The sequence below is a fragment of the Cyprinodon tularosa genome, unplaced genomic scaffold (assembly GCF_016077235.1).
Source record: "Cyprinodon tularosa strain WSP-4 unplaced genomic scaffold, ASM1607723v1 ctg719, whole genome shotgun sequence".
Lineage (NCBI taxonomy): Eukaryota > Metazoa > Chordata > Actinopteri > Cyprinodontiformes > Cyprinodontidae > Cyprinodon > Cyprinodon tularosa.
In genome coordinates, this window is record NW_024039473.1 from 420022 (window position 1) to 431616 (window position 11595).

At 43.2% G+C, this 11595-nt stretch overlaps 1 protein-coding gene across 1 annotated transcript; it reads left to right on the plus strand.

The window, feature by feature from the left end:
• The first annotated feature begins 535 nt into the window (after nt 1–535).
• On the plus strand, nt 536–6498 carry LOC119772604 (zinc finger protein 41-like). The gene is made up of 2 exons (XM_038269063.1): nt 536–822; nt 5684–6498. The coding sequence occupies exons 1-2, from the start codon at nt 546–548 to the stop codon at nt 6496–6498; spliced, it is 1092 nt and encodes a 363-aa protein (XP_038124991.1). The 5' UTR covers nt 536–545.
• Nucleotides 6499–11595: the final 5097 nt, after the last annotated feature.

Genomic DNA, 11595 nt, shown 5'->3' on the forward strand with positions numbered 1-11595 from the left:
GTTCCCTCAGCAACAAATCTTGATCTCTGTCTCTGAATCTCAGCACAACGTTCTCCTCCAGCCTCTCCGTAGATCATCCGCCTGACCTGCATCTCAGACCACCTGCTAACCACTCTGCATGTCAGCATCTTCATCCCATCCCTTGGCCTCTCTTATTACCAACATGTCCTCCTGAGCTGCCCTCCTCTGTCATCTGATGACCTCTGACCTTCTGACTCATTACCACACACTCTCATCATGTTTTGATCAGTTCCTATCAAAAACATGCCAATCATATAAAATGAAAATGTTCGTGTGGTTTTTAAAAAGGAGCGTTTTGCTTTTATTTTAATTTTCTCTCTGATGGTCTATAGGTTAAAGTTTTCCTCCAGGCTGCAGGTGAAAATACTTTTATCTGTGTTTAAAAAACCAGCTGGATATAGAATGAAATTTTTCACCCTTATTTGCTTCCTTGGGAAGCTGCTACAGGAACTTTCCTCTGATTTTAACCTCCAATCCAGCCAGGGGGCAGTAAGTCCCACCAGTTCTTCCTCAAACCGCTCAGGATGAAGTCAGTAGTGCGCCCTCTGGTGGACGTGGACGCTGCTGCAATGGCCGGAGTGGAGAGCTGGGTTCCGTCTCGGTGTCGGTCCAAAATGGAGCAGCTGCAGGAGTTCGTCAGGGAGCGGCTGAGCGCCGCGGCGGAGGAGATATTCGGGGCGGTGGAGAGAACCTTCTTAGAGCTGGAGAAGGAGGCGCTGGGGTCCATGGAAGCGGTCAGAACCGGAACCACCGAGCTGCTGCTGACGTCAGCAGAACCGCTGCCAGCTGGGAAGGATGCAGGTGGGTTTTACCTGCTTCTGTGGTCGGTTTGGCCCCTGATTAAATGATTTCTGTTAAAAACAATAAAAACTTTCCTGTATAAAAACCTCATCCTCATCTTCACTGATGAAGATTTAGATCCATATTGGCAGAAAACATTTGGAGAAATAAAAAAAAAATAATAATGAGGATAATGAGAGATTTCTAAGCATCATTTTGGTTTTAATTTTCTTTAAATTCATGTTTGTGTTTTGAAAACTAAAATCTTGTTTTGTTTTTTCAACCAATGAGAATCTTTGATCTGTTTTTAGAATCTTCAACTTTCAAAATAAAATAATTTTAATAATGATTATTGAGGATTTTATTCCGTGTCCCACTGGAGAAATGTTCCTCCTTCCTAATGGATGGGCTATAGATTCAAACCGGACTGATTGGTTCTGGTTGGATCTGATGGGTTCTGGTTGGATCTGGTTGGTTCTGGTTGGATCTGATTGGTTCTGGTTGGATGTGGTTGGTTCTGGTTGGATCTGATTGGTTCTGGTTGGATCTGGTTGGTTCTGGTTGGATCTGATTGGTTCTGGTTGGATCTGGTTGGTTCTGGTTGGATCTGATTGGTTCTGGTTGGATCTGATTGGATCTGATTGGTTCTGGTTGGATCTGGTTGGTTCTGGTTGGATCTGATTGGTTCTGGTTGGATCTGATTGGTTCTGGTCGGATCTGGTTGGTTCTGGTTGGATCTGATTGGATCTGGTTGGTTCTGATTGGATCTGATTGGTTCTGGTTGGATCTGGTTGGTTCTGGTTGGATCTGGTTGGTTCTGATTGGATGTGATTGGTTCTGGTCGGATCTGGTTGGTTCTGGTTGGATCTGATTGGATCTGGTTGGTTCTGATTGGATCTGATTGGTTCTGGTTGGATCTGGTTGGTTCTGGTTGGATCTGGTTGGTTCTGATTGGATGTGATTGGTTCTGGTCGGATCTGGTTGGTTCTGGTTGGATCTGATTGGATCTGGTTGGTTCTGATTGGATCTGATTGGTTCTGGTTGGATCTGGTTGGTTCTGGTTGGATCTGGTTGGTTCTGATTGGATGTGATTGGTTCTGGTTGGATCTGATTGGTTCTGGTTGGATCTGATTGGATCTGATTGGTTCTGGTTGGATCTGGTTGGTTCTGGTTGTATCTGGTTGGTTCTGATTGGATCTGATTGGTTCTGGTTGGATCTGATTGGATCTGATTGGTTCTGGTTGGATCTGGTTGGTTCTGGTTGGATCTGGTTGGTTCTGGTTGGATCTGATTGGATCTGATTGGTTCTGGTTGGATCTGGTTGGTTCTGGTTGGATGTGATTGGTTCTGGTTGTATCTGGTTGGTTCTGATTGGATCTGATTGGTTCTGGTTGGATGAGGTTGGTTCTGGTTGGATGTGATTGGTTCTGGTTGTATCTGGTTGGTTCTGATTGGATCTGATTGGTTCTGGTTGGATCTGATTGGATCTGATTGGTTCTGGTTGGTTCTGGTTGGATCTGGTTGGTTCTGGTTGGATCTGATTGGTTCTGGTTGTATCTGGTTGGTTCTGATTGGATCTGATTGGTTCTGGTTGGATCTGATTGGTTCTGGTTGGATCTGGTTGGTTCTGGTTGGATCTGATTGGTTCTGGTTGTATCTGGTTGGTTCTGATTGGATCTGATTGGTTCTGGTTGGATCTGGTTGGTTCTGGTTGGATCTGATTGGTTCTGGTTGTATCTGGTTGGTTCTGATTGGATCTGATTGGTTCTGGTTGGATCTGATTGGATGTGATTGGTTCTGGTTGGATCTGGTTGGTTCTGGTTGGATCTGGTTGGTTCTGATTGGATGTGATTGGTTCTGGTCGGATCTGGTTGGTTCTGGTTGTATCTGGTTGGTTCTGATTGGATGTGATTGGTTCTGGTTGGATCTGATTGGTTCTGGTTGGATCTGATTGGATCTGATTGGTTCTGGTTGGATCTGGTTGGTTCTGGTTGGATATGGTTGGTTCTGATTGGATGTGATTGGTTCTGGTCGGATGTGGTTGGTTCTGGTTGTATCTGGTTGGTTCTGATTGGATGTGATTGGTTCTGGTTGGATCTGGTTGGTTCTGGTTGGATCTGATTGGTTCTGGTTGGATCTGATTGGTTCTGGTTGTATCTGGTTGGTTCTGATTGGATGTGTTTGGTTCTGATCGGATCTGATTGGTTCTGGTTGGATCTGATTGGATGTGATTGGTTCTGATTGGTTCTGATGGGATCTGATTGGTTCTGGTTGGATCTGATCGGATCTGATTGGTTCTGGTCGGATCTGGTTGGTTCTGGTTGTATCTGGTTGGTTCTGATTGGATCTGATTGGTTCTGGTTGGATGTGATTGGTTCTGGTTGGATGTGTTTGGTTCTGATTGGATGTGATTGGTTCTGGTTGGATCTGATGTGATGTGATTGGTTCTGATTGGTTCTGATCGGATCTGATTGGTTCTGGTTGGATCTGATCGGATCTGATTGGTTCTGATTGGATCTGATTGGTTTTGGTTGGATCTGATCGGATCTGATTGGTTCTGGTTGGATCTGATTGGATCTGATTGGTTCTGGTTGGATCTGATTGGATCTGATTGGTTCTGGATGGATCTGGTTGGTTCTGGTTGTATCTGGTTGGTTCTGATTGGATCTGATTGGTTCTGGTTGGATCTGATTGGTTCTGGTTGGATCTGGTTGGTTCTGATTGGATGTGTTTGGTTCTGATTGGATCTGATTGGTTATGGTTGGATCTGATTAGATGTGATTGGTTCTGATTGGTTCTGATCGGATCTGATTGGTTCTGGTTGGATGTGATCGGATCTGATTGGTTCTGGTCGGATGTGGTTGGTTCTGGTTGTATCTGGTTGGTTCTGATTGGATGTGATTGGTTCTGGTTGGATCTGATTGGTTCTGGTTGGATCTGATCGGATCTGATTGGTTCTGGTTGGATCTGGTTGGTTCTGGTTGTATCTGGTTGGTTCTGATTGGATCTGATTGGTTCTGGTTGGATCTGATTGGTTCTGGTTGGATTTGGTTGGTTCTGGTTGTATCTGGTTGGTTCTGATCGGATCTGATTGGTTCTGGTTGGATCTGATCGGATCTGATTGGTTCTGATTGGATATGATTGGTTTTGGTTGGATGTGATTGGTTCTGATCGGATCTGATTGGTTCTGGTCGGATCTGGTTGGTTCTGGTTGGATCTGATTGGATGTGTTTGGTTCTGATTGGATCTGATTGGTTATGGTTGGATCTGATTAGATGTGATTGGTTCTGATTGGTTCTGATCGGATCTGATTGGTTCTGGTTGGATGTGATCGGATCTGATTGGTTCTGGTCGGATGTGGTTGGTTCTGGTTGTATCTGGTTGGTTCTGATTGGATGTGATTGGTTCTGGTTGGATCTGATTGGTTCTGGTTGGATCTGATCGGATCTGATTGGTTCTGGTTGGATCTGGTTGGTTCTGGTTGTATCTGGTTGGTTCTGATTGGATCTGATTGGTTCTGGTTGGATCTGATTGGTTCTGGTTGGATTTGGTTGGTTCTGGTTGTATCTGGTTGGTTCTGATCGGATCTGATTGGTTCTGGTTGGATCTGATCGGATCTGATTGGTTCTGATTGGATATGATTGGTTTTGGTTGGATGTGATTGGTTCTGATCGGATCTGATTGGTTCTGGTCGGATCTGGTTGGTTCTGGTTGGATCTGATTGGTTCTGGTTGGATCTGATTGGATCTGATTGGTTCTGGTTGGATCTGGTTGGTTCTGGTTGTATCTGGTTGGTTCTGATTGGATCTGATTGGTTCTGGTTGGATCTGATTGGTTCTGGTTGGATCTGGTTGGTTCTGATTGGATGTGTTTGGTTCCGATTGGATCTGATTGGTTATGGTTGGATCTGATTGGATGTGATTGGTTCTGATCGGATCTGATTGGTTCTGGTTGGATGTGATCGGATCTGATTGGTTCTGGTCGGATGTGGTTGGTTCTGGTTGTATCTGGTTGGTTCTGATTGGATGTGATTGGTTCTGGTTGGATCTGATTGGTTCTGGTTGGATCTGATTGGATCTGATTGGTTCTGGTTGGATTTGATTGGTTCTGGTTGGATGTGGTTGGTTCTGATTGGATGTGATTGGTTCTGGTTGGATCTGATTGGTTCTGGTTGGATCTGATTGGATCTGATTGGTTCTGGTTGGATTTGGTTGGTTCTGGTTGTATCTGGTTGGTTCTGGTTGTATCTGGTTGGTTCTGATTGGATCTGATTGGTTCTGGTTGGATTTGATTGGTTCTGGTTGGATGTGGTTGGTTCTGATTGGATGTGTTTGGTTCTGATTGGATCTGATTGGTTCTGGTTGGATCTGATTGGATGTGATTGGTTCTGATTGGTTCTGATCGGATCTGATTGGTTCTGGTTGGATCTGATCGGATCTGATTAGTTCTGATTGGATCTGATTGGTTTTGGTTGGATCTGATCGGATCTGATTGGTTCTGGTTGGATCTGATTGGATCTGATTAGTTCTGGTTGGTTCTGGTTGGTTCTGATTGGTTCTGATTGGTTCTGATTGGTTTTGGTTGGATCTGATCGGATCTGATTGGTTCTGGTTGGATCTGATTGGATCTGATTAGTTCTGGTTGGTTCTGGTTGGTTCTGATTGGTTCTGATTGGTTCTGAACCAGAGCCTTAGATGATTCATAGACGTGTTTTCAAACACACTTTTATTAAACCTTTTCTGCCCTTCTGTGTGAAACGTTCTATTTGCTGAGATGTTCTGGTTCTTCAGGATTTAATCGGACCTCCAGAACCTGGAGATGGAGGCGGTGACCTTCAGTTCCAGGAAGGGTGTCATCCTTTCCCGTCTGTCTGTGTTTGCAGCCTCTCCGGACCTCCGGGCGTCAGGGGAACCAGCCTCCACAGAACCAGAGCAGGTTCTGGTAAAGCCCATCAAAGATGAGTTTTGGGACGGTCCAGGATTCTGGCCCGGTCCGGACCAGGCGACCCTGATGGAGCAGTGGAACAGCGACTCCGTCTGTCTGAAGCCGGAGCAGAACCACAGCGTGGTGGAGGAGGGGACGGCTCACACCTCCGCTAGCCCGGAAGCAGAATGTCTGGACCGGTCGGACTTCTGCCAGCCGGTGTCGTCTGAAGGCGAGCCGGAGGCCGAGGAATGCGCTGTGGGGGCCCGGAAGAGGCGGGCCCAGCAGAACGTCACTGCGTTCCACTGCGGGACGTGCGGAGAGTCGTTCCTCCGCAGGAGCTCCATGGTAATACACGCCAAGTCCCACGCTACGCCGTTTTCCCCGCTCTGTCCCTCGGAGCGTGCGGCGCCGGCGCCCACGGTGGACAACCTGTGCCACGTCTGCGGGAAGACCTTCACCACGGCCACCCATCTCAAACGGCACATGCTGATCCACACGGGCCAGAGGCCGCACCGCTGCAAGGAGTGCGGGAAGACGTTCGCACGCGGCGAGTGTCTGAGGATCCACATGAGAATCCACACGGTGGAGAGGCCGTACGCCTGCCAGCGCTGCCCCAAGAGCTTCAGGCAGAGGAGCAACCTGGTCACCCACATGAGGATGCACACGGGGGAGAAACCCTACCTCTGCAGCATCTGCTCCCAGCCCTTCACCTACAAGAAGGACCTGAACAAACACACTCAGAGCCACAGCCTCAGCCCGGCGCCACTCTAACCAGACCGCGGCGGGCAGCGGCACCCGCTGAGGTGCTCGGGAGGCCGGGTTTATTGGCCGCCTGTCAGAAGGTTCTGGGTCCACAGGCCGAGCTGGACGGAGGCCCGAAGCTCCAGACTGGGCCGCTGCTGGATGTTTGTCCTGATGGGATTCCTTCCTGGCTTCATCAGTCAGCAGCTAATGCTAACGCTAGCTATGTTTCTGTAGTCACCAAGTTCAGGAAATGACATCATCACACTGATGCTCTGGATTCTAGAGATTCTGGAGGAAGTTGTTGAACCTGTGGATGAGGGCAGAGCTCAGATTCAATCGTTTATCCGTTGCTCTCCAGGCAGGAAGCCATAAATCCAGGACTATTCCAGGACCAGGAGCTGATTGGCTGACCCAGGTGTTTAAGCTAGCCACCGTAGCCAGCTCTGACAGCAGGCGGCGTGGATGAGGCTTGAATCTCAGAGACAGAAATATTCCAGGTTAATCTCAAACGATTCACTTCTTCAATGTTTAGACGTTTTCATGTCTTCCACCGTGTCTCCTTCATCACTTTTCCTCATTATTGCCTGTTTCTCTCCTTCAATAAAACTGTTGTTTAACCGTGTCTTTAAAGCAGCTTTACATGAAATATTTGAACCTATTTTAACAGCAGGTGACTCAGTTCAGATGCAGATGGTCTTTCTGCTGCATCGTACGTCTTTCAAAGCTCACCGCTCATCAAGCTTCATGTTCAGATTTATCTCCTATTTTCTACTTGACTTACTACACATCTTAATAAAAAGATTTTTAAATAAAATGTGCTGGTTGGGACTCAGTGGGCTACGGAGTACTTGTCTCTGATGCCATGACTTGTGTTTCATCTAAAAAACTTTGGTGTAAATTAGGGACGCATGATATTGGGATTTTGGCCGATATCCGATATGCCGATATTTTAAACCTCATGTAGCCGATAACCGATATCGATACCGATGTTAAAGCTGGACAAAAATAAGTAGTCATTGAAAATAGCAGTTTTGTTATCCATTTCTGACACTTTGAAAAATAATATACTCAAATATATTTTCATATGCTGATATCAAATAGATTTCTAAAAACGCGGTATCGATCTATTTTACTTTCAAAATCTGGTGAAATTTCATCGTTCTGTTACAAACTCTCGTGATATTTTGCAAATTCTTGTGAGATTTTGTTAGTAAAATAGATCGATACCGCGTCAATATATCAACATATAAAAATATGGCAACATTTGGTGAATTTTCGGGGGATTTCGTAGCATAACGATGACATATAGCAATATTTCATTAGTAAAAGAGATTGATATGGTGTTTTTAAATGGCAATATATCAGCATATGAAGATATTGGGATATTTTAATGGATCAATATTTTTTCCCTCGTCTTTAGAGGTTTTTAAGTCTGTAAAAAAAGAAGTTTTTCAGGAAGAAGAAGAAGTAGTTAGATTTTATTTTTTTAGACTTTAGAAGCTGATCAAATATCGGGTTAAATATCGGTGGGGGGGCCGATGTCCGATATTCAGTTTTAAGGCCGATACCGATAGGGGGCCCATTATATCGTGCATCCCTAGTGTAAATCATAGATGTCCTTCTTTCATCTGCTGAATATTGCAAAAATGAGAAATCTGTGCAGGGGTGTTGCTGAGAAACTAGTCCATGCATTTGTGTCGTGGGAAAAAAGTAATCAACTAATTATCCTAGTTAAATAAACAGAGATCAATGGATTTCACTCAGTCGGCATATTTATTCAGATCTTTGCAAAGAAAGAACAGTTGGAACAGCATTCTGCCCTGTTCTGCATGAGCAGCGTTCCTTCCCCCTTACAGCAACGGAAAATAGAGTCAAAACAAATGACAGACACTTTGGTTAAACAGTAACATGTTATGAATAAACCTGAGAAAGAATCTGGTTTGTTATGGGAAGAAGCTCTGCTGCTCTACAAACACCATCCTGCAGAGAACGGTGTGGCCTTGAGAGAGAAACAGACTGAGTGAAAACTTTTATAGAGAGTGAATAGGATAAATAAATTAATATATAATAGAAGAGAAATAAAAATTTTCTGACAACAGACCACCGTTTCGATTATTAAAGGATATTATCCTTCTGTAATCGATATTTTTAAAAAAAAGGAACATTTATTAATATAAAAAACTGAGAAACTAAAATTGTGAGTATATGTAAAGAAAGATAAAAACTAAGTTACTAAAATAAAAAAATATATATCAAAAATGCACAACTGCATTAAGTCGGTGGAAAATGATAAATATTTATAATTGATATAATAGCCAATAAATAGAGTGGAATCACACCTTAGTTGGCAAAAATATTTACTGTTTTTCCCCATGATGATACTTTTATGGTAAAATATCTGTTTGCTGAAAATGTAAAATTTAGTTCTTATCATTATCAGTTACCCTTTTTGTTTCCCTGGAAAGAGAAAAGTTCAAATCAGTCAAAACAATAGACCCCTTCATGTCTACAAAGTGTAAGTCAAATTATTAATCTGAGCTTCATTAAAAGTAAAAAAAGGATCAATCTCTATGCAAAATGTTAAAATCATAACGCAAAGTTGTTTCACGCAGATGACGAGTTCAGCTCTTCAGAATCAGGCTCAGTCAAAGCACACATTGAAAAGTTGGAGGATTTAATCTCAGCGCTCCTCTTTCCCAATGGTAGCTGAGACCCGATCATCAGAGTTCATTCTCTAATCCAGAAATCTCTGCCAATACTGACCATCAGCTGCTCATCTAACACTTGGACTTTATTTTTATTATCAAGAAAAGTAATATCAAACACTCAGATACTGAAATGTTCACCTTTCATTAAAATAAAACACATTTCCCTTCTCATTCATGTTGTATAATTAAATAATCAAAAAGCCAAAGCTGATGTCAGTCATCTTCAGGTGGGCGTCTTCATCTTTCTGTTGATGTTGGTCCCTTATACAGGCGACATTTTGAACGCGGTCTGAGGAACAGCTGGTCTTCAACACATCAGGTGGACTACTGATGTGTTAATTAACCAATCAGAGGGGATTATTCTGCCCCTTTATTCTGATTTGTTTTGCTGAAGCTTTTCCTGGTTCCTTCCTGATGAGCTCAGATGAGCTCTGATCACTTTTTTTGATGACTTTGAGCCACATCTCCTCCTGCTGAAGGATGGAAGGATGGCTGAGATGGTCCTCCATCAGGGTCTCCAGGAACCTTGGTCCCTCTGTAAAGCCTTCTCTAAGGGAAAAAAAGGTCTTTAATTTTAATGTGTCACCTGTCAGTCCCAGTCTGGCCAGAGGTCAGAGGTCAGGCCCGTTCTGTTGTCCAGGAAAGGGTCGACCCGTCATGAGCTCACTGGGAGTTAAAGTTACCAACATGCTGAATTAAAGGAGCTGAGGGAAAGACAGATCAGGTGTTATCTTAGCCTTTCACAAACAACAGTAGATAAAAATAAGCGCTTAAAGAACTTTGTAGCTTAAAATGTAGCTTAAAGAACTTTAAATTAAAAATTGAACTTTGTCAGAAATCATTGAATTATTCCATAATTTCAAACTTACCCAGTAAATTTACTTCCTTAGTGTTCGGTACCCTTATCACTTCTGCACCTGCAGAAATCCAAACTAACTTCTCCTCAGCAGAGGAGGGAGGGAGGAGCTGCAGCGCTGTAAACAAGGGGAGACGCTGCAGCACAGCCTTCTGCTGCTTCCACCAGACATGATGTGTGGAAGAAGAAAATAGGCTTTCCATCCGATTTTAAGAACGATGTTTCCAAGGCGAAGCAAAATCAAAGAAACAAAAACAAGAGTTTCATGAAGTGAAGAAAAACCGAACCAGGGGTGCAAGAAGCTGAAACATCAACAAACATCCCAAACGCACGACATTTCCTCTGCTGCTAAAAATTACCTAAATAGATCATTTTCCTTTATAAGGCCATTTTATTCCTCTATTTATTTACTTTACTGGTTTAGTCCTGATTTAGTATTTTATTTAGGTTGTTTATTTATTCTGCTCTCAATTATCAACCCAAATTCCACATGGACTGTTCCAGATGGAAAAATAAACAGCATCTGTATGGATCCTTATTAGTTTAGCTTTGCTGTTTTTCTCTTGTTTTATCTTCTTTCCACCCTTTTCTTCATCAGAACAAATAAAATATGTTCTGTTGAGGAAAAACCATAAAGTTTAAGTCATTTTAACCTCCAGATATATCTGAGCTATGGATTCATTAAGAATAGATCATTTTAAAGCCTCCACCAATTATCTTAATGTAGGAATTAAATTCTGTTCTCTATGTCCTCTGTCACTATAATCATTATTATTAATTAAAGAGAAAACACTTTTTAAATGGAGGAAAACAAATAGAGAAAAGTATGTTGATGAAAAAAGCACAGATATGGTGATGAGAAATGTATGTGGTGAGAGAGGAAAGGTGACTTAAAGTGGCTGAAGGATGAAGTGGGGCGACTGACCAGAAGACATTCCTTCCTGAAAAAGCTTCTTCTTTTATATGGAAAAGTTAAACAACTTTATTTTATTTATTTATTTTATTATTCATTTGAAACATTGAAACTCTTCCTTACCATTGTTTTTTTGTTTTTTTTTACTCCCTGCCCTTTAAACATGGACTCCCTGAACAGAGCCGCTCCTTGCTGCTATAGGCTTAGACTGCTGGAGGACATGGGGACCCCTTTTTCATCATTCTGCTTCATTCTATCTCTATAGTTCTGCTGCTATAGGCTTAGACTGCTGGAGGACATAGGGACCCCTTTTTCATCATTCTGCTTCATTCTATCTCTATTCTCCCACTCTGCAGAATCTGTTAGTTCAATCTCTAACGTTCTGCTCTCTCTGCTTTTTCTCATAGTAGCTTCATCTGGTCTGTTCCTGTTTGGCTGTGACTCCATCCTGGAGAGAAATATCAGCTGTGCTGCTGCCATCAACACCTTTGTTTCTAGATGTTGGAGCTTGTCCTGTTTTTCAGTCTTTAGTCCTGTTTCTCTCCGATAGCTCTGGGCTCAGCTTTACTGGGACAGCTGGATGTTCTCTGTTTCATCCTTTGACCTGAAAACTGGCTCAGATTTCGTCTGATTAACTCTTCCCAGAA

Bases quoted from the DNA above. Each gene is read 5' to 3' on its own strand.
- LOC119772604 (XM_038269063.1), top strand. From the start codon at position 546: ATGAAGTCAGTAGTGCGCCCTCTGGTGGACGTGGACGCTGCTGCAATG. The intron at 823-5,683 runs GTGGGTTTTACC...CTGTGTTTGCAG, and splicing joins GCCAGCTGGGAAGGATGCAG to CCTCTCCGGACCTCCGGGCG.